This window comes from Camelus dromedarius, chromosome 17 (genome assembly GCF_036321535.1).
Source record: "Camelus dromedarius isolate mCamDro1 chromosome 17, mCamDro1.pat, whole genome shotgun sequence".
Taxonomy (NCBI): Eukaryota; Metazoa; Chordata; class Mammalia; order Artiodactyla; family Camelidae; genus Camelus; species Camelus dromedarius.
In genome coordinates this window covers 31,081,801-31,109,663 of record NC_087452.1, presented here as the reverse complement: position 1 = coordinate 31,109,663, position 27,863 = coordinate 31,081,801, and the positions used below count along the sequence as shown (strand labels likewise).

The following is a 27,863-nucleotide window of genomic DNA, read 5'->3' as shown; positions in this document are numbered from 1 at the left end:
CCAGGATGGGGCTTCCTCTTTTCCTCTGCTTCTCCCAGGTCACTGGTTAAGAGGGCGTGGGGAGGAGCTGGGATAATAAGCAAGTGCCCTCCTTCCCCCAGGAGACTTCTGACCACTGGGCCGAGGGGCCTTGGGGAAGGTGAGGCCGCTCCCCAGCCCCTGGGGCCAGGCCAGCTGAGGGTGAGGGTTTCAGTGAATGAAAATGAAAAACATTTCAGGGGTCAATTCATTTTACTGAAAACATGTTTACCACTCCTCTCAGGACATCTTTGAGCACCTTTGCCAGGATCTTAGGAATGTGTGGAACTCCCTTGCTGCACCCCGCGCCCTCTCTAGGCCTTGGCAACCAGGCCCCGAACGGCTTGTGCAATTGCATCCCTGTCAATACCGAACATCTTCAGCAGCTCCGCTGGCTTCCCGCTTCTTGGCACCTGGCTGACAGCCAGGCGAGCGACAGTGACACCAGGCTCGCCCACTACTGCAGAGGCCACTGCCTCACCTATGCCACCTGCACAGGGGAAAGAAGGTGAGTGAGGTGATGCGGCCTCAGGGTGAGTGATGGGTGGGTGCCCCCTGGAGCCCCCAGCTGGCCCTGCAGTCCTAAATCAGTCTGAGTTTATTCCCTTTCTCAAGGACGGAGGGACAGCATATACTCCAACCTGCCTGTGCCTGGGGCCAGAGCAAACACCACCACCAATCACAGTACTTATACTTTTCACAAGCTCAAATGTGGCCTCAGATCATTTTTAACACTATCCTCCAGGCAGCTGTTGTTAACCAATGAGCATCTGCACATGACATCAGGGTCTAAGCCCATCTCTTCCCCTGGGGCCTGCCTTGGAGGAAGTGGCGATGTGTGATGGGGGATGGCGGCTTTGTGAAGAACTCATCAAGACGGGAGTTTAGGTTGCTTTCCCAGTTTGATTCTGAGCAACAGCCTTAATTTTCACCTACTTCAGGGACACAGCCACCTTGCACTCTTAGCAAGGTCAGAAGCCTCATAGGCTTCCTGGGTGGCAGGGGCTGCAAGGAGCCATTCCAGCAACTGAGTTCTGAGGCCAAGCCTGAGGTCAATTAAGAGGCCAAGTCCCAGCTGCTCTGGGTTTCCTGGGCTGCGGCGTCCTCCTGGGGCTGGGATAAAGGGAGGATGTCTAGCCTGTAGACTCCAGCCCCATGCCCTGGCTCTCTGGCCATTACCTTCATAGTAGTGGTCCTCCACAGTGAGAATCCTGCCCTTGGTGGCACGGGCACTGTCGAGAATGAGTTTCTTGTCCAGAGGCTTGATGGTGAAGGGGTCCAACACACGAATGTTGATCTTCTCTGTGAGGGGAGGAGATGCACTGTGGGTCTGCCCTTTGATGTGCCCCCCCCCGGGGGGGCCTGCACAGCTATAAGTTCAGCCCGCAGCCTGTCCCCATCCTTGGGCTCATGGTTGCCCACCCTGATGGCTCACCCCGTTCCCTGCTGACCTGGGATGCCCGCGTCTTCTGGGATTCCGCACCCACCCCTCCACCTGGGAGCCTGCCCTGGCTTGATTTAGGAGCAGCTCGTCTCAGGGAAGAGAGAAGAGAGCCCCTCTCTCCCCGACGCCCTGGGCTGCGGGATCTCAGCCATCAGATTGTCAGAGAACTTCCCTCCATCCTCCTAGGTGCCTTTGAAGATAAAGGGGAAGTCACAGGGAAGGCTCCAAGGCTCTGGCCCAAGGTAAGGCTGGTGGGGAGATGGGGAGGGGAGCTGCAGCTGCAGGCACTAAGGGTTCAGGTCAGGGGGACAGGTCAAACGGCCACGCCTGCTTCAGACTCTCAGCCTGGATCTCCACCTGGCCCTCCCCCAGCTCCTCAGAGCTCTGTGCACTGGTTCTCTAGCCTGGGCATCAGTTCCCTCCCACACTGAGGACACCCACGTCTGCCCTCTCCTGTGTACTCAGCATGGCTGAAACGTGGCATCTGTTGTGATTTTTCTGCACGGGAGGCGAATGCCTGTCACTAGCTACCACATGAAGCTTGAAATGATGGTAACAATGCCAGTCACATTTATTAAGTCCTCAGGGCAGCCCCATGGCGAAGGTGATAGTACCTCCATTGTGGATGGGGAAACTGAGGCACCACAGTGCTGAAAAGCACACTTAACCAGTGGCCCGCTAAGTGGTGATTTGAGCCCTACTGGCCCCAGGGCCTTTGATCTGGACAGGTGCCGGGCATGTCATCCCCAGGCCGTGGGGCAGGGGCTGTGCCACTGCAGCCCCAGCACTGAGCACCACGCCGGGCACCTGGGAAGGGCTCCCAGCCTAGCTCTTATTAATATTGTCATCATTTAGTTACACGAGATTCTTTCTCACCCCCAAGACCTGGTCCACAGCCAGTGCACCATCTAAGACTTCTTGGGTCCCACCCTCCTTACCTTTCTTTAGCAGGTCAGCTGCAGCTAAGGCCTCATGCAGGGTCACCCCTGCCCCGATCACAGTCACGTGGTCATCCTTGCTCTTCAGGACCACCTGGGGGTGATATGGGGGATCAGTGCGGCTTAGGAACTGGTGGCCTGGGGTGGGAACAGACCTCGGGCTCGCTCTAAGGGGCCTCACTGGGGCACCAGCCACGCTGACCTTGGCTTGTCCGATTTGGAAATCCTCGTTGTTGTTATAGATAATGGCGTTTTCCGGGCGGCTGGTCCGGATGAAGCAGATGCCCTGGAATGAAACAGAATAACAGGATCCAGGACATAGCACGTCCAGTCTCAAAGACTGAAGTGTTTCCTCTGTAGCGTGTGCCTCTCCAAACACTCATCCTTAGACAGAAGCCCCAGACAGAAGATGATGTCTCCAAGAGGGCCCACCGCCTACCCTCAGGCTGGGGAGTGGGAGGAGCCCACACAGGGCACTCTGGTCTATGGCAGCCCACCCCTGTCAGGACCACGTAGCTCCGCTCGTTCTGTCTTGGAGAAACCGACTGTCAGGTATGGCAGAGAGGCGTCAACCCCCAGCTTGGCAGGGGCTGCCAGGGTAAGATGTTCAGAGGGGAAAGAGTGAGCTGATCAGTTAGCATGTCTGCTGAGCAGCAGGAAGGGTGGTGTGTATTCCATTTTTCCTGGTCTAACTTCTGCAGGTGAACACCAGGGGCCAGGTCAGGGGACACCACTCTGAGGCAGCAAATGACCAGCTCTGGGCCTTCCTGCTGGCCTCCCCTCCTGTCCCTCTAGGGGAGTGCTAGCTGCCAGCAGAAGAAAGAACAGCCATGTGACCCACCTTTGTGTTGGCTGCTAATTCCACTGCCTTCTCCGTAGACACCCCATCACTTGGGTAAAAGACAGTTGACATGGGGACGGACCGAAACATGGCCAGGTCTTCCAGGGCCATCTGAGAGGGCCCGTCTTCCCCTGAGGTGTGGGAAAGGACATGGTGAGATTAAGACTTCATCCATGGAATGGACTCCTGGCCCTACCCCCCAGCTCCTCCAAAGTTCAGGACATTATGGGTATAAGCGCCCCGGCCCCACTCACCGATGGACACGCCACAGTGGGAGCCGCACAGGTTGATGTTGCTCTCGGAGATGGCCGCCATGCGGATCTGGTCGAAGGCCCGCGTGAAGAAGGCTGCAAAAGTGCTACAGAAGGGCACGGTCCTGCCGCGTGTGGCACATCCCACGGCGATGCTCACCTGGGGGCAGAGTGGGCGGTGTCAGCCCCGGTGCAGGAGAGGGTGGCCGGGGAGCCCAGGACCCCCCAGGGCCACTTCTCAAGGGTGGGGGGTTCAGTCATCCTGGGAGCTTCATTCTTCTCTTCCCATGCAAGCGTCCTGTGTGCCCACGGACTTCACGGTCTGTTTTCAAAGTCCTCTGACTTGAAACAGCCATTTCAAAAGTTCTCATAACTATTCTATGTATTTTATTTTTATATTTATAGCTAGTAGTTAAGAGAACTTTTGAAATGGCTATTTCAAGGTGAAGGACTTCGGAAACAGACTATGGAAAATAAAATAAAAAAAAAAGTCTTCTTAGATCATTTTCCTTGGGGGAGGGTACACCTCAAGTGGTAGAACGCATGCTTAGCATGCAGGAGGTCCTGGGTTCAATCTCCAGTACATCCTCTAAAAATAAATAAATAAACAAACCTAATTACTACCCCCCCAAAAGGCCATTTCCCTGGGGAACACTTCTAGCAACTTGCAAAGCCTTTGACAGAGTGGGCTAAGCTTGGGCACAGATGGTCATCCTTCCCAGGTGGATGGTCCCAGGTGGATGGTCCCTCTACCATCTCCCTCACCACCCCAAGTATACCTGAGGAGGCCCCAAATCCCTGACCCAGAAGCACTGGGCTCTGAACCCTGCCACTTGACATAAGGCCTCCTTCCCCAGGCCCCACACCCCACCAGTTTGCCTGGACCCTCCAGCTGCCAAGGCTAGAAGCCAGACACCTTCAGGTTCAGCTGGAGGAAGAACCTTGGATGCAGTAGAGCCTGGTGGCCTCCCAGAGTCCCTGGGGCCTGCAGGCCAGGCTGGGCTCCTTGGCCAGAAGGGACAGATATTTTGAAAAACAGGACAAAACATCCTTCGTTATTTCACAATCTCAGTTCCTGACACAGGACTGCTAACCCAACTGTGTGCATGGCAGGGGCCCACAGAGTCTCTTATCTCTGCACCCCGCAGGGTAGCAGGGCCAGAGCCTTATGCGTGAAAGGGCTCAGCAGACTCTGGCTTAGACCCACATGTTCCAGCCTCCTGCCTGTGCCTGCCCTTCCACCTGGAGGGCCCTTTATCCCCCAAAAAAGCCAGTCCACCATGCCTGGCCCGTGTGCAGCATCCCCTGCATGCACCCGCAGCTCCATTCAGCTCCCCTATTTGCATTCACCCAGCGCTTGGGTATCACACACACATTGCCCTCACCACGGGGGGTTACTTGAGGTCGAGAGTCAGTGCTGGATCCTAGCTGTTCCTGGGATCGAACAGGCACCTAGCACTGCCACCACAACCCCTCAAAGCAGCAGGAGGGCTTCAGCCCTGCCCCTGCACCCCTCAGACCTCAGCCGCAAGCTGTTACTGGCCCCGCACCCACCATGTTCTGCTCGGCAATGTAGCACTCGATGAAGCGGTCCGGGTGCTCCTTTTTGAAGAGCTCTGAGAAGGTGGAATTCTTGGTGTCCCCATCCAGGGCGATGATGCGGTCACTGGCATGGCCCAGCTTGGCCAGGGCCTGCCCGTAGGCCTTGCGGGTGGCTATCTGCGGAGGAAAGTGGGAAGGCTGAGCACCTCTGCGGGCCTGTGGCCTGCAGCCCTGCTCAGCCCCCCGGGCCACAGTTTTCAGGGAGGAAAAGAATAAATTAGGGAAAGAAAAAGGAAGGCCAGCAGCCTATGACCCTGTAGAAACTTCTGTGAGGATGCCAAGAACTGGTACAATGACTGTCTAGGGAGTCCCCACAGGCCCTTGTCCCCAGCCGGGCTGTGAACCATCTAAGCTTCAAAAGATGTCCTAACTCCCCTTTCCCCCAGCTCCATGACAGAGGCCTGTGGTCTCGCCCTACTCTGCACTGAGGGCCTGGGAGTCAGAAAGCTTGACTAAGGTGGCATCGGGTCCACACAGGGAAGGGCCTGGAACCGGGCAGCCCTGCTGAGCCTTTGCCAGATGTGGGAAGGTCCTGAGCTCAGGTCCAGGCCAGGATGAACCAGGGCCGTGGGGAAGCAGGACCTGTGGGCTGTGATCCCAGTGCTGCCAGAGATTTGTTGTGTGACTGTGGGCAAGTCTCTTGCCCTCTCTGAGCCTCTTCAGGTCAATAATCCCAGAGATAACGAGCCAGCAGGAACACCCTGAACTAACCCCTCTCTTCCCTTTCCCAGCCCTTGAGGAGCTGGAGAACCACTGCCACCCCAGCCCAGCCAGTCCAGAAACATGAGGGCCAACTGGGTACCTTGTCCCCAACTTTATAGCTGGGTGGGGTGGGCATGCGGATGTTGGTGAGGTCCACTGAGGGGGCGTCCTCCTGTGGGGGAGTCGCCAGGATCTTCTTTTTGCTCTGGATCTGGCTGTAGATTTCTTGGATGATATGATCAGCCATGTTCTGGGGGAGGGGCTTCCCATGCCAAGACTCCTTATCTTCTATCCCTGCAGGTACAAGGCAGGAGGGCAGGTAAGATAAAAGTTCCCAGAAGGCAGGCCACGACGGGGTCAGGAAAGGAGGACCACGGTGACAGCACCCAACTGCAGGCCCCCACTGAGTAGCTGCCCAGTCCTCTAGGCACTCCCAGTGGGGAGGGGGCATGCCACCCCATCCCATTCTCCCCCACGTCACCTCCTCACCCCAACCTACATGGTCTGTCTGCTATAGAAATCAGTTTGTTGAACTGGTCGGGAGGGGAAGCCCTGAGGCCCAGGGCAGGGCGAGCAGCAGATGGGGCTCTGTGAGCCTCTAGGTGCATCCCTGCCCTGGTGTCTTGCTATGTGGGGACCAGCGAGGCTTAACATTCCTCTCCTCCAAGGTCACCTCAGATGTCACCACAGCCCAGGGAGAACCAAGGACTAACCGTCCCAGGCAGCCCCTAGAGGTGGCAGTGGTTAACACCTGAGGGGTCAGTGTTAGGCAGCAGCGCTGAGGCTGTGACAGTATCCCAGAGTCCTCTTCCAGAAGGCTCCCAGATAGCAGAGAATGTCCCTAAGCCCACACAGGCAGAGGGAGATGTGCCCCCCCAGTGGGCAGGGGACAGCCAGGGCAAGGAGTGCGATGGAGCCGGCCCGGAGCCTGCAGCTAGCCCCTTCCAGTGCCAGACTCCCTATATCTCTGGGCAAGTTCCTGGCCACTCTTAGCCCATTTCCCCATCTTTACAATGGGCAAGGGCCATCCCGGTCCTGAGGTCTGGAGCACGTTTGGGTACTAGGGAGGGACTTATCCCTGCATGGCTCTCAGGCCAGGTGCAGGAACCAACTTTCAGACCCTTCTAGGTTCCCCACCCACAGAGGCCTCTGGGATCACTTTTCCATTGCATGAGGTGGTACCCTGTTCACCTCCCAGGGGAGGATCGAGGTCTCCCCAGGCTCTCTGGGACTCTCTGCATCAACCCTTAGGCTCAGTAGACAGCTGGCACTGTCAAGGATGCTCCACAAATGCCAGCTGGGGAAAGTGTTCTCTTGCCTTATCCACAGGCCTCACCAAGTCCCTCCTCTTCTCCTGCCTATGCACGCCCCCCAGTCCAGGCTAGCTGACCAGGGTCTAAATCCTGGCTCAGCCACGCTGCCCAGTCATTGCAGGCAGCACAGGGTCTCCTCCCCTCCACCGCCGTTCCTTGGCCTGGGTGCACTCTGCAGAGGAAACAAAGGGCTGGTGCTTCCCAGACACAGGCTTTCAGAGGCACCCCCAGCCCACCATTGGAAGCCCCCACCTCTTCAATCAGCGCAGGGCCCAGTCCTGGGAGTGGGGTGGGAAGGGAGGTCGTACAAACAGACCTGAGATGCCTCTGCCCTTGAAGGTCTTGGCAATGATGGCTGTTGGCTGGTTCTTGACCTGCCCGAAGGCCTTGCACAGCTCCTCCACGCTGTGTCCATCCACGATGACAGCGTGCCAGCTGGGGAGAGAGGGGGCGTGAGGGGTGAGGGCCGAGGGGAGGCCCGGGGAAAGTCTTGCCCTTGCTCCACGGCAGGGCTGTGAGTGGGTGAAGAGCTGGAGGGGCTGGGAAGCCTCAAACGTGCCTGTTTCGAATTTGGGTTTAATTTTCTCTTTTCACATTGTTTCACTTCCTCTTGTTTGCCTTTGAACAGACTTTCTTTCTCTCTCCTAAGTAATGCAAAGCTTACTTCACTTATTGTTTTTCATTCCTGAGCTATTCATTTCCTTCTGAAAGCTGCTTTGGGGACAATGAACTGGGTTTGGAATCTGCTATTAGATTCTTGATGAATTTTTTGTCCAATTTTTATTTAAGGGACACAACTGATCACTCCATAGAAGCTGAACATGGTGCTGGAAACTTGTATAAAATGAGCCATGTTGTCAAATATCCAGAGGAAGGAGCATTTCTCTTTTTTTAACTTTTTTTTTTTGGGTGGCTGAGCAGGGGGGTTAGGTTTATTTATTTGTTTTTAAAAGAGATACTGGGGATTGAACCCAGGACCTCATGCATGCTAAGCATGCATTATACTTCTGAGCTACACCTTACCCCCCCACCAGAAGGAGCCTTTTGCTTTAAGGCAATCCCTTTTTGGACTCTTTTTGGCATATTAATAGTAACAGAAGTAACAGCTCATACTCTGTGTGGGTACAGGGCTGAACACTGCACATATTAACCAATTTAAGCCTGTTGTTGCCTCCATTTTATAGACAAGTAAACTGAGACACTGAGGGTGGAGTAACCTGCCCAAGGTCACAAAGCAAGTTAGCGATGGCTTCAGCCCCTGCACTTGCAAGGCCTCTAGCGCAGAGGTCTTCCGTGCCATGTGCGTGCTCAGGCCACGGCCTCGTACATACCCAAAGGCCTCACAGCGCTTCTGGTAGACGTCCATCTGGTGCTGCAGCGGGGTGGGGTCGCTCTGGCCCAAGCGGTTGATGTCAAGAATGGCGACAAGGTTGTCCAGCTTGTAGATGCCTGCGAAGGCCATGGCCTCCCACACGGAGCCCTCTGACAGCTCCCCATCTCCCAGCAAGCAGTAGACGCGGTAGCTGCAGACAGAGGGTGGGTTAGAGCCCGGCCCCCTCCCCTGGCCCACAAGCCCCTGGCCTTTCCCTCTTGGAAAAGGAGCAGACACGCACATGCAACAGCATCAGCTGTGCCCACTCCAGGTCCACACTCTGCGAGAAAGTGGCTGTGAAGAAAGTTGTCAGGAGCTCCAGAAAGAAGTACTGGCTGCCAAGAAACAGAGCTCCGAGACAACAGACCCAGAAAACTGGGGGTTGTCAGGACGTGAAGAGAATGGTGATCGTTCACGGGAACTAACTACTCACGATGGGCAGGGGGGTAGAGGGGACCTGGAGCTGCCTGCTGCAGGGGTGCACCCGTATCCCTTTGCCCTACCATGAACCAGGAGTGTTGGGGGAGCCCTGGGACCCTTCTGCTCAGAGGAGCTGGGCGGGGGAGGCCCAGGCAGCACCCAAAGCTTCAGGTGAAGAATGGGCTGGGACCAGGGTTGGGGAAGGTCCTCTCAAGGTCCTAGGGCTGGTTCTTGACCAGGAATGGAGCTGGGCCTGGGCTTTCTCTACCCCAGGGGCCATCTCCTGCATTCAACACAGGCAGCCATGATGGTTCCAAGGCAGTGTGACATGGTAGAAAGAATAAGGAAGCTGGGATAAATTATCTAGCAGAACAGAACCTTCCCTGGCTGGAGGCCAGGAGACCAGTTCAGGGACTCTGACCCCCCACCCCCTCTCCCCTCCACCTCTGCTTAGTGCTGAGTAATCCTTTCAGGAAGGTGAGTGCAGTTGTTATTCCCCAAAACCACAGACAAGGAAACAGGCTCAAAGGTCAAGGGACTTGTCTGAAGGCCATGCAGTTGGGGAGCAGCTGAGCTAGGATTCAAACACAGGCCTGACTGCCCAGCCCAGACTCCACTCCCTGCTGCCTAGGATCGCACATGGTGGGGCGGGGGGAGTGAGGCTGGTGCCTGGACAGCTCAGAGGGGACACAGGAGCTGTGCAGCTGAGTGGGTTGGGCCACCAGGCTAAGGCAGGAGGAGGTGGAGAAGAGGCGGGGACAGCCAGGGCACCGTCAGCATGACTCAGCACCCCCGCAGGCCTCCAGTCAGGGAGGGCTCCGGCCTCCTCCCCCTGCCATGCCAGTGCTATGCCTTCCCTTCTGTGGCCTCCAGCACCCGGGCCACTGGCTCCTTGGCCAGGAGCAGAAGGTCCCAGCACCCACACTCACAGAGGCTAATCTGAAGCTGGGCCTTGCAGGCTGCAAGGGGGGCCCAGAGATGCTGCAGGGGGTGGGAGGATTCTGGCACAGGAGCTCCCAGAAGTGACCAACTTGATGGGGCTGAGCCAGAAAGGCCTATAGGGAACTCCGACTTCCCCAGAAAGGGATTCTTGAGAAGCTGACTGGCTGCCTTCCCAACCCTACACCCACTTCCAAGGAAGCTGAAGTGGGGCCAAGAGCAGAGTCCGGGCATAGCCTCAGACTCAGGTCTGGAGGGCAGCCTGGGATCCTGAGGAGACCCTGGGGGAGCCTGAGAACAGAAAAGGGGGCCCCACAGAAGCCGCATTGCCTGAAGCTATTGTTAGATTTGGGGTTGGAGGCTGCAAATACCCAGAGTCCTGAACCACCAGGAAAAGAGACTCTAACGAGATGGCCAACATTTGCTGCCTATGAGTTTGGAAACCACCTCAAATATCCAACAACAGAGGACGGTCTAAATGTGTGGAAGAAGCCCCGTAAAACATAATAGCATGCACTCATTCAAACTAGTTTGACAGCTGACGATGCGAGAAAGTGTTCACATTTAGATTTTTCTAAAAAGCATATAGTAAAATCATACAAATACTAGGATTACAAATCCATAAATTTCTCTTCACAATAATATGGATGAAATATGATATACACTGTTAAGTGAGAATGAAATGGGGGGAAATGGTTAAGAATAAGAAAAATATTTGTTTCTTTGTAATGCATTTCTGTATTATAAATGAGTAGGTATTTTATAATAAAAAAAAAGAAAGAAAGAAAAGAGAAACGGAAGAGAGCCAATCTGACGGGTGCTGCCTGGGAGACGTGACTGGACGTCTCTGCTCTATCAGGACGCCAGCTCTGGCAGCAGGCATGGCCTAATAATTCCCTTGACCCCAAGGTACAGTCTGAGGGCCTGAGCCTTAGCCAACCCTAGCCGCTGGGAACCCAGCTGAACCCCCTCTCCCTACACTGGTTTGTTCCATCGCGTTACGGTCAGGAAATGACTCTTCACGAGGAATTATTTCAAGCAACTGTAGGGAATAATTAACTCACAGCTCTGGTTCTGTGCCAAATAAAATACTCTTAAACATACATCCCGTTCTCTGTGACTTTCTCTCACTTCGTGGTGAATCACTGCTGGGTGTAGCAGAGCCCGGCCCCAAAGCCCAGCCCGGGAGGAAGGCAAATGCTGTGCTGCCAGTGACACAGGCCGGAGAGCCTGGAAGGCCTCCCAGCCCCAGCCCACCTGGAAAGCAGTCTCAGGAGCTGCTTACCCTGCACTCAGTAGGCGCTCACTGGGGTGGAGCATCCAGTCAGGCTCCCCACAACCACCTGTCCTCAGTGGGCCCCTGTGACTGCCTTCGCCGTGGCCCTTCCCGCTGCCTGCAGGCCAGGCTCCCTCTATCTCTCTAGGAAGCTTCCTACCCACTGGGCTCCCCGGCCTCCTGTGCTTCCCTTGGGCCCCTGAGAGCAGCATGGGGACTCTGAACATGGACTCTGGATGGACACCCTGGATTCAGATCCTGCCTCCACCACCAGGCAAGCATTTTACCTCAGTTTCCCACCTGTGGGAGGGACAATTAACACCACTCAGCCCACAGTGCACTGAGCAGTGTGAGTATAAAGCCCCAAACAGTAAAGGAATGAGGAAACCATCTGCTTTCCTTAACAGCCTGAAGCCAACACTTCTCCCTCTGCAACAGAGACCTGTCTGCAGGCGTAGGGGACAGCCTTGTGGCTGAGATCTGCCTCAACGGGGTCTTGTCCAGACTGCCTGGTGCTGGAGCAGCAAACCCTCCTGATCAGGCTGCTCACCCACCCTCCACAGGCCAAGTTCTTCAGCGTTTGTTTCTTCCCTAGCTGATAGATGGGGCTCAGGGAGGCCCAGAACCCTCCAGAACACGCCATCTTCTCCTTTCCCAAGGTAAAGGCGAGGGGCTCAGGCCTGGGTTCACGGTGCTTCATCAGGCACTGGGGGTGGGGCCTTCTGAGACTTCAGGGCCCGGGCACCAGGCAGGGGGAACTCAAGCCAAAGCACTCTGGTTGAAGAGCACGGACTCTGGATGCAAACTTGGCCCTGCCAGTCACTATCAAGGGAACCTGGGCAAGTCCCTTCACTCCTTTGAGCCCATTTCCTCATCTGAAAACGGGGCTGGTCCTGGCACCAGCCTCAGGCCACACCTTAGTTACTCAGCCCCTACTCAGAGGAGGTGCCTGCAGGAGGCGGGTAAGGCTGGGTCGTCAGGACCCCTTCCAGGGTGGGCTGGAGGTGGGGAGTGGGAGTGTTACCTGGCTTTGTCGAAGTATTTGCCCGTGTAGGCCATCCCGCAAGCAGCCCCAAGACCCTGGCCCAGGGAGCCAGTGGCCACATCGGTGAAAGCTTGTTTCTGTCACGACAGAAGACCCCAGTTAACTCACGGGCAGGAGGAAGCAGTGTTTCCCAGAGGCCCCTCCCAAGATCCTGGTCCTGTGGGAGCCACACAGCCATACCCGACCCAGGCCTGGGGGTGCAGGCGAGGTCTGTAGAAGGCAGAGTGTGACTTCCCCATTCTCCCACTGCAGTAATTGTGGGTGCGGTTCAGATAGCAGCTCTGCCCACCAGGGAGCTGTGCGACCTCTGGCTGGGGACTGAAACTCAGTTCCCTCCTCTGTAAACAAAGCCCATATAATCCACCTCACACAGTGGCTGGGAGAATTCATGACAAAACTCAGTAATTGGCCCTAGGGGGTGCTCCAATGGGGGTTGAGAGGTGAGTTTTCATGGTGACACATGAACTCCAAACAACTGCAGGGATTAGCGCCCTGAGGAGCACACTGGACCCCTTCCCTGGGGCGTCACCAGCAACCTGCTGTGACCTCATTAGACATTCCCTGATGAACTCCCCTCCCAGGCTGTGTCAGTGGCCAGGGAGGCCCAGTGTGGAAGAGAACTTGGGTCTCTGGTGCTTGGGGTGAATAGAGTATGCCCCCCAAACACCCACTTCTTCCTTCCTCACATCAGTGCGCTCCTCCAACTCCCAGCAACCTCGACTCCTTGGTGGGTACCCTGCCCTCCTTCCCGCATGCCTCAGGAAACAGGAAGTGGAGGCAGAGGCCCGGCGGGGCTCCTGGTGGGGCACACTTACCGGGACAGGGTGCCCGTCCAAGTCGGAGCTGATCTTCCTCAGGTTCAGCAGCTCTGTCTCGGGCAGAAAGCCGGCTTCAGCCCAGACGGCATACAGGATGGGCGCTGCGTGGCCCTGCCAGGGACAGACAGCGGCGGAGGGGGGGTCAGATGAGGAGCTGCACACTGAGACCCAGAGCCCAGCTGAGCCTGCTGGCCAGGGTATCCCTTTCAAGGAAGGAAGCAAGAGAAGGCTACTTCCTCAGCTTTGATCCCCCTCCAGCCCGAGGTTCCCACAGCCAAGGCTGAGCCCTAGGACAGGTGCAGGGGGAGCACAGCTGTGAGGCCGCTGAGGCCAAAACCCCAGCAGGCAGCCGGCTGCCCTAATCCCTGGTTTCTGGCATATGAGCAGACTTGGATAGACTTCTAACTGCTCATGCCCGCCTCGAGAAACCAGAGGCCATGGAGCCAGGCCTGGGGACAGGTGGATTCCGGGGGTTTGTGGCCATGGTTCTTGTGCAGGAGGGGCGGGACAGGGCACCAGCACTCCTGAGGAAGCGAGCCTCGGCCCAGGGTACTGGCTCAGCACAGACAGACGCGTGCAGAGCTGTCAAGCTGTACCCAGTCCTGCCTGTCAACACCAAAAGTGGGTGGAACACCCAGAGCATTCCCACTGTCCCCTACGTGAAGGGTGGCAGGCTGGCCTCCTACCTTGGAGAGCACAAAGCGGTCATTGTGAGGGTTCCGGGGGTCCTGGGCCTTGTAGCGCATGGTGTGAAAGAAGATGACAGCCATGATCTCGGCGGCGCTGCAGCATGACGTGGGGTGGCTGTGGCCCAGGAGAGAAAGACATGTGCGTCACGGCTCTGGGCCCCTGACCGACAGGGCTCACCTCAGGCCCGCGGACAGTGACCTAGGAGCGCACGTCCCAAGGAGTCATGGGCCTGGCTTGTCAGAGAGCCATGTGCTCTGGCCCCGAGAGGGTTGCATGGGGTCTCAAGGCCACGCTGGCAGCATGGGGGCTGTACCCTCCCAGGGGCCAACAGTCTGGACCCTCAGAGTCACGGCAATGGAAAAATTCTGGGGTTGGACTAGAGGAAGAAAGGAGGAGGGGTCCCCTCGTGACCAATGAGCTAAGTCCCAATGAGACTGCCCAGAACTCTGCCCACTTGTTGGGGTAACTTGCCCTCTCATGCCCCCAGGGGCGCTGGGCCTCAAGGCCACAGGCAGGGGCTGTAAGGGGCTGAGGCTCCCAGCAGCCTCCACATACAGGGTTGGTGGTCTGAAAACTGGGGCTTCGGGCTCTCCCAGAGCACCACTGGGCCACACGGCAGCTTTCCAGTGGGCATTCTGAGGGCTGGTATAGCCACTAGAAACCATGCGTTTGCACAGAATTTAAAAGGCAAAGCAACTTCTTATCTTCGACAAAGGCTACAATTATGAAAAAAATAAAAATGCCTTCTGCCAGAGACCAGGGCTGGGATAGGGCTGCCAAGAGCAAGGGCCTGCCCTTCCAGCCCTGGAGCAGGTGGGGTCAAGGGGTCTCCCCTTCTTAGGCTCTTGTTCTAGTCACTACAGTTATCTGAAAGGCTAATGGGCAAAGGACTTAACCATAGAATAAGGATTACGTCTTACAGGTGAGACTTGTTCAGGTTTCTTAGGACCCACTTGATTAATCTGGTTCCAGCCCCCAAGAGTGGGGCTGGAGACTGGGGTTCCTGGAATGACATTCCTGTAGCCCTCTGGCCCACAGTTTGGTTCAGCCTCAGGGCACGTGCCTCCCAGCCGCCCCCTCCATGCAGCTCAGCACAGCCCTCTGACGCTGCTGAGGTCCTTCACACTAAAACATGCCCACTGCCAAACCCAAGGGCACATGCACCACGTGGAGTTCACGCGGGCCTCCCTCCTCCCTGCCAGCCGGCTCCCCGCACGGGTTAGGGGTGAGTCACTTCCAGAGCAGACACATTAGTAGAGAAATCCAGAACTGTCCATGCTGGTTTAGTACCCACGTCCCCAGCACACAATTGTCTTATACTTAACCATTTCTATGAACTCCTGGTCATGGGGAAAGACACTAGACCTGAAAAAGGGAGGTGAGGAAACGTAAACAAGAAACCTTTCCCTGCCTGGCAGGGACCCAACTCCCTGGTCCCTAGGGCCAAACCTCGGCTGGGGGACATCCAACACTGGCCAGGCTGACCTCCTCCCCTTTCCCTCCCAGAGCAGCCCCATCCCCGAGGAATCCTGTTACAAAAGTCATGACCCTGTTAGGAGAAGAGCAGGGGAAGGATGTGGGTGGAGAGCGGGCCAAACTGCTAGAAAGAAGGCAGGCAGGCCCAGGTCAGAGGCTTCAGGGAGAAAGGGCCGTGGCACAAGCACTTTCTGCAGGTGGCAGGAGCACATCCCAGCCTGGGCAAGGTGGAGGGAGGGAGGTCAGCCAGGAAGAGACCCCAGAAGTTGAAAAGCAGTTGATTTTAACCCTTCCTTGCTAGGCCTTCCTTGCTGGGCAGGGAAGCCTACAATATTTGATTCCCTTCAAAGCCTGCATCCTAGACATACTGCTGGCCCTACCTTCATATCCGCCAAATAAAAACATACAGAATAGTGGGGAGGGTATAGCTTGAATGGTAGAGCGCATGCTTAGCATGCATGAGGTCCTGGGTTCAATCCCCAGTACTGCCTCTAAAAATAAATAAACCTAATTACCCGCATCCCCCCCCCACAAAAAAAAACTTAAAAAAAAAAACATACAGAATAAGGGCTCCTTGGAAGCCAGTTGTCTGCCCCACCCCAGAGGTTTCAGGGAACCTCTGCGAGGTACCCCAGGGTGGGAATAGGGGCCACATGGGCTTTGCCACTTTGGCAAGTGCTTCACCTCCCTGAGGCCCAGCTTCCTTACTGGTAAATGGGGTGCCATGCCGGAGTGCCCAGGAGTCCCTAAAACAATGCCAAGTGCCCAGGTCCATCAGTCACCATCATCTGCTGGAAGACCAGATGCTACCCCTCTCAGTGCCTCCAACCCCTCATCTGCACGCTGGGACCGTGACCCCCTGCTGACCACATGGCCAGCAAGAGGGAAGAAATGAGCTGAGGATTGAGACAGGGCTCTGCAAACTCCAAGTGCTGAACACACGGGAGACAGTTACCTTTAAGCTCAACCTACTAGAGGGACTTCATCACAAAGGGCCAGAGCTTCTCCTGTAGCCCTAGCCTGCCCCGGGAGAAAACTGCAGGTGGGGGCCCCACCCCAAGGTGCTGCATAAGGACATAAGGACACACCCTAGAGCAGGGATGGGTGGGGCCAGGGAGGGAGGCTGTGGGGAACTTGATCTGCAACTCTTTGTGATGCACGGGGGCTACAAATTTGTTCCAAAACCCTGCCTTACTTACTCCCAATTAGTTCAATCTATGAAGGTGGTGCTGAGGGCTTACAGCTGGGCCAAGTCTCCCAAAGGCCCCCCACCCAGGGGAGGACACATACTCTTCCAGATGTTCGCCCTCTTCCCTACAGCACTCACTCCACCTGCTTACGGGCTGCCCCACAGAAAAAAAATGCAGATCCCTCACCCCTCTGACTGGACTCCTCTACATTATCAAAAAATAAAAGAGAGATAATAATCATGAGGAGTCTCAAGGCCCCAACAAATGAACAAACCTGGGAGGTGAGCACCTACAACAGCCTCCGATAAAATGCTTAAAAATACAAAGACAAATAATGTTACGAAAAAGAAATAAGTACCCAAAAGAAAAAGGAACACAAGAGTTGAAAACCAATAGCTAAGGTCCAACTTAAAAAGTTAGGAAAACAGTGAGCTCAAAGACAGTAGAAAGATAACAAAGAATAGAAATTGATGAAATAGAAAGCAAATATACAATTTTTAAAAATTGAAGCTCTTAAAAAAAAAAAAGACTAAAAATTTAGCAAACTTCTGATAAGGCAGGATCCAGAAAAAGGATAGTATTAGAAGTGGAAGGAGGAATATAAGAATAGATGACAAAATATTCCAAACAACCTGATGCAAACAGATTTGAAAACAGGAAAATGTCTAGGAAAAAAACAATGTACCAAAATCAGCTTAAGAAGTAGGAAACCTGAAAAATCTTGTAACTGCTAAAAAGAAACCAAACCAATGACTGCAAATGAGCAGTCCCAGCAACTCGACCCCTGGGTGGGTTCACACGCACAGTGAAACCACAAGAGAATATTTGATGACAGTATACTAGAGTGGAATACTATGCAGCAGCGAGAATGAGTGAGCTGCACAGACCCAACCTCAACAAGATCTCACAAATGCGACATGTGGACAAAGCACATCACAGAAGGATCTGTACGGCAGTTCGGAAGACCATACTGATGATGAATATATACAAACAATATAAAACTATAAGGAAAACAATAAAATGCAAAATTCAGGGTATAGTTCTTTCTGGAAGAAACCCTCCTTCTATGAGGAGGGAGAGGAGGTTCTAAAGTGCAATAATGTCCTAGCTCTTAAACCTGGTGGTAGATACACCCAGGTTCATTATTTATAACATGTACATCATTCATATTATTTTTAAGGCATATATTCTACCATAAAAAGAAATACTCAGGTGAGAACCCCAGGATGCCAGGGAGTAACCTCAGAAGCAGTCCTTGTTCTTCCTGTTCCTGGAACCACCTGTGCTAGCTAGCGCCTAGGATGATAGCCTCCACATCTCAGATTGCGAAGAAACAGGTCCCAAGCTACCTCCTCCGAGAAGGCCTCCCTGATTGTACTATCTAAAATGTCTCTTCTTTCCCTCACTCACACTTACCACCTAACATTATATGGCGATTTGTTGCCTGTCTATCCGAGGTGCCAACTCTAGCTCCATCTAGGATAGGAGGACAAGGAGTTTGAGCCTCTTCACTGTTGTAGCCTCGAGTCTGAACAGCTCCTGGCACAAGCAAGAGTGCACCAATGAATAAATGATGTAACCTGGCTCCAAGAGCCTAGGGATGTGTCCTCTCTGAGCCTCAGTTTCCTCAGTGTAAAATGGAGATAGTAGTAGAAGCAGACTGACTGAGGTAGTGTTTGTGTAAAACAGAGCTGGGCAGAGTGCACAGAAAAATGGCAATTACTCAATAAGTGTTCGCTTGTAAAATATGGGCTATGAAGTCTAACTTCCTCCTCATCTGAGAATGTGACCACCTAGGTCCACAGAAGGAAGTGCCTCGCCTAGGGTCACAAGTCTGCCATCAGCTAGGATAAAAGCAAAACGCTAGGAGAAAGTAAAGAATGGCTAAACAAAATGCAGCACTATCCAAACAATGGAATGTTCAGCAACAAGAAGAAATGAAGCACTAATTCATGCTACAACATGACCTTCCAAACACTGTGCTAAGTGAAAGAAGCCAGACCCCAAAGACCTCATTTTGTAGGATTCTATTAACATGAAATAGCCAGAAGAGTTAAAATGGGATGTAGCAAATTCACTAAAACTTACTGTAAATCACCATCAACATACATTTACTAAAAACCACTGAACATACATGTAGAAATCAGACCTCACTAGAGCTGTTAAAAGATTTGTCTTTAAAAGGAGGAAAAAGGTGCTGAAAGCCCAGTAGAGGGTGCTCTTTACTGTCCACACTCCCCTGCCCAGGTGTGCAGCCCTCAGAGGTTACGTCCAGGCCATGGGTGCAGCTGACTTCTGAGCAAGAAAGCCAAACAGCGCAGGCCCTGGTTGGCCAGATCCATCTGCTGGTAGAATCGTCAGCTCCCACAACCCACCCCACTGAGTGGGCTTTGCCTCACTGTTCAGGGCAAGAAGCTGTGTGTGGTCTGCAGCAATAAAAGGAGTTCCTGATTTTGTGGGACTGGGACTAGTGACAACCGGCCTGCCTAAATGGGCAAAGTCCAGGGGGTCAGAGCTGCAACAGGGGCCACAGTGTGGTCAGCTCACGGGAATGTCTCTGCCAGACCCTAACCAGGTGGTGGCACCAGGATCCCAGCTTCAGGAAACACTGCCCATCATCGGGCCTGCTGCGATCAGAGGTAAAGAACTTGGTCATTCAGGACAGTCAGGTATCTGCACGAGTTGGGAAAGGCTGCTGCTGGGGTAATCTCAACGGGCTTGCTCTTGCCTCAGCCGGGGCTGGGCTGGGGTGAAGAAAGCCCAAATGGAGAAGCAGGCTGAGGTGGCGGTTTTCTGTCCAGAGAGGCTGGCCTACATGGGCCAGAGACCCAAAGGGGCCCTCTGAGCTCTCAGACAAAGCCTCCCTGCACCCAGAGCTGGGCAGCACAGATGCACTTCCAGCCACTTCAAAGTTACGTGGACTCCCAGGATGTGAAACCCACAATAGCAGGTGGCAGGACCCCAGAACTTGCTCATTCTGATCCTCCAGCCCCACTTCCAAGGGACCCAGTTTGAAAACCACATATGTATGAACCTCTTCTTTAAAGATGGGGAAACTATGGTGCTGGGATGGGAAGGGCCTTTCTGACAAGAGCACAGACACTTGGAACAGAGCCGGAGTTAGATCTCTTTTCCTGTGCCCACGAGTCAGGTCTGGCCAGACCTTATGTCTCTAACCCCAACACTGTGGGTCAGAGCCCTGGGGACCTATAAGCACAGCTGGCACCTCCAGATTTAGGCCTGATTCTGATGGCGTCCTCAGATGACACTTAGCACTGTTTGGATAATGCCACAGTCTAGCCCTGGAATCTTCACCACGAGCCCCAGGAGTCAGGCCCCCTCTGACAAGGCCATCAGGGCTCATCTTTTTAAAGCCTGGATGAGCTGGACCCTTGCCACAGCTTCCCCAGCACGCAGAGGGAGGTGACCTGCAGCAGCTCTGGCCGCTGTGGGTGCTGCCTCCACAATGAGCCCTCTGTACGGGCTCTGTCCCTCAGCTCTGTGACACAGAGGCCAGTGTCTTCACTTCCTGGGGCCTGGTGAGGCCCACTGACACTCAGTCAGCGATGGCACAGGAAGGGGAAAGCTACCGAGAAATCCTGAACCCTATGGCCTGGTCCTCACTGATCCAGTGTCTGAGTCCAGCCTCGGCAGTGACTGTGAAAAGACTTTGGCCAAAGTGCTGTATCACCACTAGGAGTAAGTGCCCCCAGAACGGGGACATCCTGACAGGGTGGTCACTTTGGCTATGACTGAACAGCACCAGGGCCTCAAGACAAACATCTGGCAATGGGAGCACTGCCATGTTCTCAAGTCTTCCTTTACTGTTTTTTGTGCACACAGAGCTCTTGGCACATACCTTTCAAAATCCCTCTTGTGACAGGGATTGCACAGCAATGTTACTTCCTTCTGAAAAATTAAGGTTTTTTCCTAAGTATTTCTTTTCTGCATCTTTGACACATGCTCACAACACACAGGAATCACTGTATTTTACACATTTCCTTTTTGCAAATGGACACTTTTTTGAGTTCAGTGAGTTCTTCCCCAAGGCATTACAATGTAAATCTGAGTGTAACTCTCATAGAAATCCAAGTTTAATGAAAAAAAAATACAGCGAACCCACTGGACAACCTCTCCCTTTGGAGGCCCTCCCTACATTTATTTATTGTATATCTTACCAAGTGACTTCAAACTGGCTCCACCTGGAGCTGCCCACCTGCCCAAGAAGTCTTCCTTGATGTGAACTGGACAGCATGGAATAGCCACCAATGACCAGCCTGGGCGAGTCACTTAACCCACTAGCCTCAGTTTCCTTATCTATAAAATGCGATATAACAGCCTCTGTCTCATAGGGTTATTCTCAAAATGCACTAGACAATATTAGCAACAAAGGATGTTCTATGTCACACCAGGATTCCTATTTGGTCACTCAGTGACCCTGTAATTGTCTATAGGTTGTATCTAGCCCTGTAAGATACTCAAACGTGTAACACTGTTTAGTTGGGTAACTGCTGTGTCTCTCTAGCTAGATCCTCAGGAATCTGGCCAGACAGCTCCTAGCACACAGTAGGGTTCAACAAGGCTCTGCAGTGTGAAGGATCCCTTGAAACAGTCAAGGGGACCAAGGAGCACTCATCAAGCAATACAGGTGTGCAGACCTCTGTGTGACAGGCTGGGGGACAGGGCACAGAGAGTAAGCCACGTCCCCAATGGGGCAGGGTATTCCTCACACAATGGGTAGGACTATATAAACCCAATGGAGATAAAGGTTCCCAAGTGTGCATGGGGAGGGGGGTGCTGGGGGGATGAGAGGGCAATGATCTGCTAGGAGAGTCTAATCCCTTCTGAGAATGGGTGTCTTAGAGGCACACAGAGTGAGTGGCTACTTACTCTGAAGGTCAAAGGAGGTTTACTTATTAATAACATATCCTGTATGAAATTATCCAGAGGCTAGAACCTTGTCTTTGTTAAGGAAAAGACTCGGTTAGGAAGGTTCCTGGAAACCATCCCCCACCCAGAACTCAACCATTTCATGAACCCAGCACATCACTGTCTTGGCAGCCTCATGCCAGGCCCCAAAGGAGGGGCTCGATCCTTGAAACCATACAGTGTGTAGGAGCTACCGTTGTTCCCATTTTACAGAAAGGGAAACAAGTTCCGAAGTAACTCGGTGGCTCACGCTCTAAACTACCCCCATTGCACGGTGGCCGGTTATTATCACTTTCCCTGTCACCAGCCACCTTCAGAGGAGGCTCCTGGGATCTGTAACAGCCTTTCTCTACCTTCTGAGCCAGAAAGGCTGGCTTGGAGCTGGGCTCCTGTATTGGGGAAAGCTGTATTGGAAGCACGCCCTGCATTTTCACCCCAGAACCCTGGGACTCGTTCCTCGGTTCTCTTGGCCTCGCAAGTCTCCCCTCCTCCACCCCTCGCCCACCTCCCGCCCCCGCCCTAGAGATCTTAGACCTTTCTTTCACACCAGGTGCCAGAGTTCTGAAACCACGTGGTCACCTTCCTCCCCACGACTACTCCCCATCGCCTGGCTTCTCAGCACCCCTGCTCCAAACTCGGCCCCCAATCCAAGTGTGGCAGGAATGTGCAGTGGCGAAGGGGAGGGGTAGTTTGAAGTAGGGAGAAGGCCGGGCCCCAGGCTCCCTCCAAGATGAGACGTTAAAACAGGCAATCTCGAGTTGGGCAGGACGAGTTCAAATTCCAGACCTCAACGAGTGCAACCTCGGGCAAATAACCAACTCTGAGCCTCGGTTTCCCCACGTGTGGGTGGAACGGGTCTTGGGGCCGCGTGTGCAGAGCGCACGGCACTGGGCCGGGCTTTCGGCGAGAGCGAGCGCACTCATGGTGACCTTCCCGGCACGGCCGGCGAGGGGCCTCTGCGATGCCCTAGCCGCGTACCCCTCGACTTACAGCAGTGGGGAACAGGGGCGAGCCGGCCTGAGGCGGCCCAGGAGCCGGGCCCCAGCGGGCGGAAGCCGGGCCGAGAGCCGGCGCGGCGGAAGGCGCCTCCTGCCCGGGCCTGCGAGGCGCGTGCTCCGCCATCTGACCGCGCCCCCGGCAGCCTCCCTCGTGGTAGCACCGTGCAGCGCGCGACACGGAGCCGGGGAGCCCGCGGCCCTGAAGCCCCCGCCCCGCGCCCCCCTCACCCGGAGCCGGCCGCCGTGGTGGCCTGGATGGAGCTGATGCGCAGGCGGTTGGCCGTGTCCTTCAGGGCCTGCAGCTTCTGCTGGTCAGGCTTATGATAGGCCTCCATGGCGCGGCCGGGCGAGCAGGCGTGTGGAGAGGCCAAGGACCGGGACGAAGACGTGGAGACGCAGAGCCGCGCGGCCGCTTCAGCAGCAAAGGACAGCGCCGGAGGGCCGGCGACGCGCGGAGGCGCGTTAAGACACTCCCCCGAGCGCCCGCCGGGGCGGGGTGTTCGCATCACCCCAGATTGCTCCGCCCCTCCCGCCCCGCCCCGCCCCAGCCCTCCCGCGCTGTTAAGGAAACTGTGAGTTTAGGCGTCTCCGGACTCAGCCTGTCCTAATCTCTTTCTCCCTCCCCCGAAATCTGCGGGGCAGCTGCGGGCTGCGAGGCTTCTGTGAGTGACTGTCCTGCCGGGATTAACCTCACGCACTAATAATGTGACCGTAATTCCAGGTTCTAGGCTTGGCTCAGGGTTTGTCTGTTGACTCGCATCTTCATTGCAGACCACTCGCCTTCCTCCACACAGGCCTGGGTGGAACTGAGAGCGGAGGCTTCACTGACAATCCTTTTTTATGGACGAGCAAATTGAGGCTGGCTAGGTCAATTAAGATCACGGGCCTGGTGGGTGCGAGGCTCTGCCCTAGCAGACGCGCCCATCCGCAAGTCCCAGTCCCAAGAGAAGGAACCCAGGGCTCGAGGGGCCTGTAAGGATGATGGAGATAACGAAAATGAGAATACAGAATAATAGTAATGGTGATACCAGCTCGTGTTAACTAAGAAATTACTAGAGTCAGGCCCTTTGAAAGTTACTAGGGCTTAATAGCACTGCTGACTCTTAGGGAGATTATTGGGTTTGGTTCCAGGTCTGGTTCCAGGAGCACCTACCTCTGCTCTTACCAGATCTGGCCTCTAAGGGATGAAGGTCCCCAGAGTAGGGGTAGGGAGGGCACTGTCATCACAGACACATTGGTGGAGTCCACCCACCCCACAGGCCCCATGAGGTTGATACCATTTACCACATACAGGAAGAAGCTCCATTTTACAGAGAAAGACAGCCTGTCAAGTCAGTGGCTGAGCAGGGCCTGCATCAGAGAGAGCCCCTGAGGGAGCACTAAGAGAACCAAGGGAGGCACGTGGCCAGGCGCTGCCTGTGCTCCCTCTGCGTCCTTTGCATCACCCACACTCTGAGCCATGGGTCATGAGGGACAATGGACTGAATATGAATGCCTCACCCCACCTCCGGGTGCTCCTCGGCTGTTCCTCTGCTGGCCTGGCTTCCAGATGCCCAGCCAGACCCTAAGCCAAGTGCATCCCATAGCACTTGGCTCCTGCTGGCCCAGCCCACGGAGACCTGCCTACCTGGCCTTTAGAGCAGTAGCTTCCTATTCCAAAATTCAATTCTTCCATCTGCCCAGTGGGACTAATCCTTGCCACTCTGCACCCACCCTGGTCTCTAATGGTGGTACAGGTCTCTCCATGGTGCTGAGGGCCCAGCAGTGGTGAAAGAAGATGCCCCACCACCTGCCCTACTTTGGGGCTCTAGGAACCCCTGAGGCAGCTTATTCTCATCCTGGAGTTCCAGGTGAATGAGTCCCAGTTTGGTGTCACCACAAAGCCTGGGTGCCTCAGCTAAGGCACAGGGCAGAGCTTAGGTCCAGCTCCTCCTGTTGCTCAGCCCTGGGAACCTGTCGGACCCTCGGACACAAAGGCTCCCACCATGCTTGTGTACTTCCACTGGGAACTCTGTGCCTGGGAGATGATGCTGAGGGAAGCTCCGCCTGCAAGCATGTCTGTGATGGCAGAAGGCAGGGGCTGTGGCCACCTGCCTGGTCATTTCACCCAATCAGTGTGAAGAACATACCTCCTGAGACATGGGTATATTCTGAAGTATATTGGAGGGATCTGCGGGGAACTGTAGCTCCTAGTGTCCTTAATCACCAGACATGACAGTCCCCTAGCTGGCTGGGTCATAGAATTGCCTGCAGCAGTTATTCCACACACAGATCCCGGGGCACCACATCTAACCTTCTGAATCAGAATCTCGGTGCAGGGCCTGGGACTCTGCGTTTCTAAGAAGATCCTCAGGCAATTCTGTTTGGGGTTCTGAGAACTCTTCAGAGGAAAACACTAGAAGACCATTAGGACTTGGATTCTGGAGCTGGACAGACCTGAGATCAGTGCCTTGCTGGGTGCCCCGTGGGCTGAATGAAGAGCTGAAAGTTCAGCATGTGGTGGGGAGATGTCTGTGATGTTAATGAGTTAAAAGCAAGGTATAGAACAGCAGGTAGAGTGTGATATCCTATTTCTGTTAAAAATAAATAAAAGCATGTGTGCATGTGCACATATGCCTGTGTGCGTGTGCACCCATGCATGTGCATGTTTGTAAGTGTGCCCGGGCTAAACAGAGGCTGCAAGACAAGCTCCAAGCCATGGGGGACTCGCAGGGTTGGGTTGAGGGGCACTTTTGGTTTCTACTTCACAAATTTCTTTTGTTTGAATTTAGTGCTACTGAACATTGTTGACTCTTATAATCCCCAAAAAAGCAAAATGAAATTCCATCTTGAAAAAAGTACTGTTGAGATTGGGAGGTGCACTTTATGAATGTGCTTTTTTCTTGTAATTTCTCATGATTATGTAAGGATGCCCCTGTGTTTTATAAGCCAGGCTGCTGCCTGTCCTGGATGTTTTCGGGTTGCGAGCAAACCCCCAGGCGGTGGGCGCTCACCAGTGAGGGCCCCTCCTGCCCTTGCTTTGCTAATGGCATGAAATTCAGGGCAAAGCCATCCCAATGTGCCCCGGCACGTTCCCTGAGTGGACACCGATGAGGCGTGAACGGGTCCTAAGCAGCTGTGTCCCTGAGTGACAGCACTGGGCATCACTTTGGCAGGTCAGGCCTATTTGTGTGCTGCTGAGGCACGCCTGGGCTGGCACTGGGGGCCCAAGCCAGCACTGGGCTTGCAGTGGAGCCAACATCCCAGTCTGGGTCCTCAACACACTTTTCTTAACTCATATCCAAGGCTTAAGGCCTGCAGGGGCCTGTTCTTGGACACTCTGTATAGGCTTGTAGGTTGATTAATTGAGTTTAAATTTTATTTTGTTCTTTTGTTTTTCGTTTGTTGTTGTTGTTGTTTATTTTGGGGGGAAGGTAATTTTATTTATTTATTTAATTTTTAGAGGAGGTACTGTGGATCGAACCCAGGACCTTATACATGCTACCACTTGAGCTGTACCCTCCCATGATTGAATTTTAATGAACCCATTTCTCCTCTCAACGCCTGAAATTTCCTTCCAGAGGCATTTTGGGGGAGATGTTTCTTTTGATAACGTTGTCTCCAGGAAAGTGAGATCACACACACACAGTTCAACTCACAGAACCTCCTGTTTTTCTTGATTTGACTTTTGTTTTTGTTCTTGTTTTTTAAAAAGCACTTTTCCCCCTTAAACATAAAAGTAAAATATGCTCATTGTAAAAACCTGAAAGGTATAGAAAATTTAAAAGTAAACTCAAATTGGGGGATGGGGGTATAGCTCAGTGGCAGAGTGCATGCTTAGCATGCATGAGGTCCTAGGTTCAAGCCCCAGTTCTTCCACTAAAAAAAAAAAAGTAAATTCAAATTGTACCTGATCCCAAATCCTACCCAAAGAGGACCACTGTTAAAGTCATTTGTTCACTTGACAAAGATCAACTTATTATAATTGTTATGAAACAATAAAACAAGGTCAAAGGTCAGGGGCTGAGAGAAGTGGGGTTATTCTCAATGTGTTTGCTATTGTGGGATTTTTGGGGGCACATTGTCAGGATCAGATACAATTTATAATTTTTCTCTTCCATTTTCCCATTAGCATGCCAAAATTTTTCAAAGATGTCATTTTTACTAGCTGTTTATTGTTCCATCATGGAACTGTGTCTTCATTTCCTAACCATCCCTTAGTGAGGGCTTCCAGTTTTTTCCCCAGGATATATTATCCTGCAGTTAACATGTGGTACCTAAATCCTTGTCCTCCTGGCAGGTCATCTCCTAATCAGAGTTCTACTGGGTCAGAGGGTGGCGACCCTTCTAATGCCCTTGATCCATCTTTGGCAATGAGCTCTCTAGAAAGTCTGGTTCTGTGACCTTTGCCTTAGTAGAGAGGTCCCAGCATGTGCTGGGGGAGAGGGGAGGCCTTGGGTGGAATCCCTTCATGTCTTTGGGCCGCTGTTTCATCACATCTGTAAAATGTTCTCAGAAACACACAGAGGTGTTTTCTCATTTTCCCTTCTCTGCCTGAGGGAACCAAATTCAAGGGTGGAAGGCTGCCGTCATTTTCACAGGACAGGAAGCTCTTCCCAGCAGTGGTATGTAGGCAGCGGAAGGTATTGAAACCCCCGTGGCCAGTGAGCAAAGGGAAAATCAATGAGAAGAGAGTATTCTGGGATGAGTTTTGTAGATGGTTTTCTTCAGGACAGCTGCAGACTCTGGGGTCCTGGGCCCTGGGCAAGAGCTCCATGACAGGGAGGTAAGGGTGAGAAAAGGAACCGGGAGACAGGATAATTCAACAGCAACTCGACTTTGCTGGGAAGCAACTCACCCAGGTACATGCGGCGCTCTCTCCTCCTTCCTTTCTCATTTATTGCTTAAAAAAAAATAAAAATCACAGCTTTATTGAGATATAATTAACATATCATGAAATTCACCCTTTTAAAGGGTACAATTCAGTGATTTTTTGGTATATTCATAGACTTGTGCAGTTATTACCATGATCTAATTTTAAAACATTTTCGTAACTCCAAAATGAAACTCATACCCGTTAGTGGTAGTTCCCTATTTCCCCCTCCCCCACAGGCCCAGCCACCTCTAACCTGCTTTCTGTCTTCATGGCTTTGCCTATTCTGGACATTTCATCTATGATGTGTGGTCTTCGTGAGTGATTCCTTTCACTTAGTTTTCAAGGCTCATCCATATTGTAGCTTGTATCAGTACTTCTTTTTATTGATTAATAACTTTCCATCCTATGGATAACATCCATTTTGTTTATCCATTCATGGGTTGCTGGACATTTGTGTTGTTTCTACCTTTTTGCTATTGTGAACGATGCCGCTTCGAATGTTGACACAAACATTTTTGTGCGGATATACTTTCAGTTCTCTTGGGTATATACCTAGGAGTGAAATTGTTGGATCATATGACGGTTTCACGTTTAACTGTTTGAGGAACGATCAAACTGTCTTCTAAAGTGGCTGCACCATTATACAATTTCACCAGCAATGGATGAGAGTTCTGATTTCTTGGCTGTCAATATTTGTTAACATTCATCTTTTTTATTTTAGCCAGCCTTGTAGGTGCAAATTGGTA

At 53.4% G+C, this 27,863-nt stretch overlaps 1 protein-coding gene across 1 annotated transcript; it reads right to left on the bottom strand.

The window, feature by feature from the left end:
• Window positions 1–212: 212 nt before the first annotated feature.
• Window positions 213–22,763, bottom strand: TKT (transketolase). The gene is made up of 14 exons (XM_031470547.2): window positions 22,491–22,763; window positions 13,666–13,783; window positions 12,977–13,090; window positions 12,141–12,238; window positions 8,441–8,632; window positions 7,426–7,544; window positions 5,897–6,090; window positions 5,047–5,211; window positions 3,496–3,652; window positions 3,242–3,372; window positions 2,603–2,686; window positions 2,401–2,494; window positions 1,198–1,320; window positions 213–508 (listed from the first exon to the last, which is right to left on the bottom strand). The coding sequence occupies exons 1-14, from the start codon at window positions 22,595–22,597 to the stop codon at window positions 333–335; spliced, it is 1,872 nt and encodes a 623-aa protein (XP_031326407.2). The 5' UTR covers window positions 22,598–22,763; the 3' UTR covers window positions 213–332.
• Between the last annotated feature and the right edge of the window lie 5,100 nt (window positions 22,764–27,863).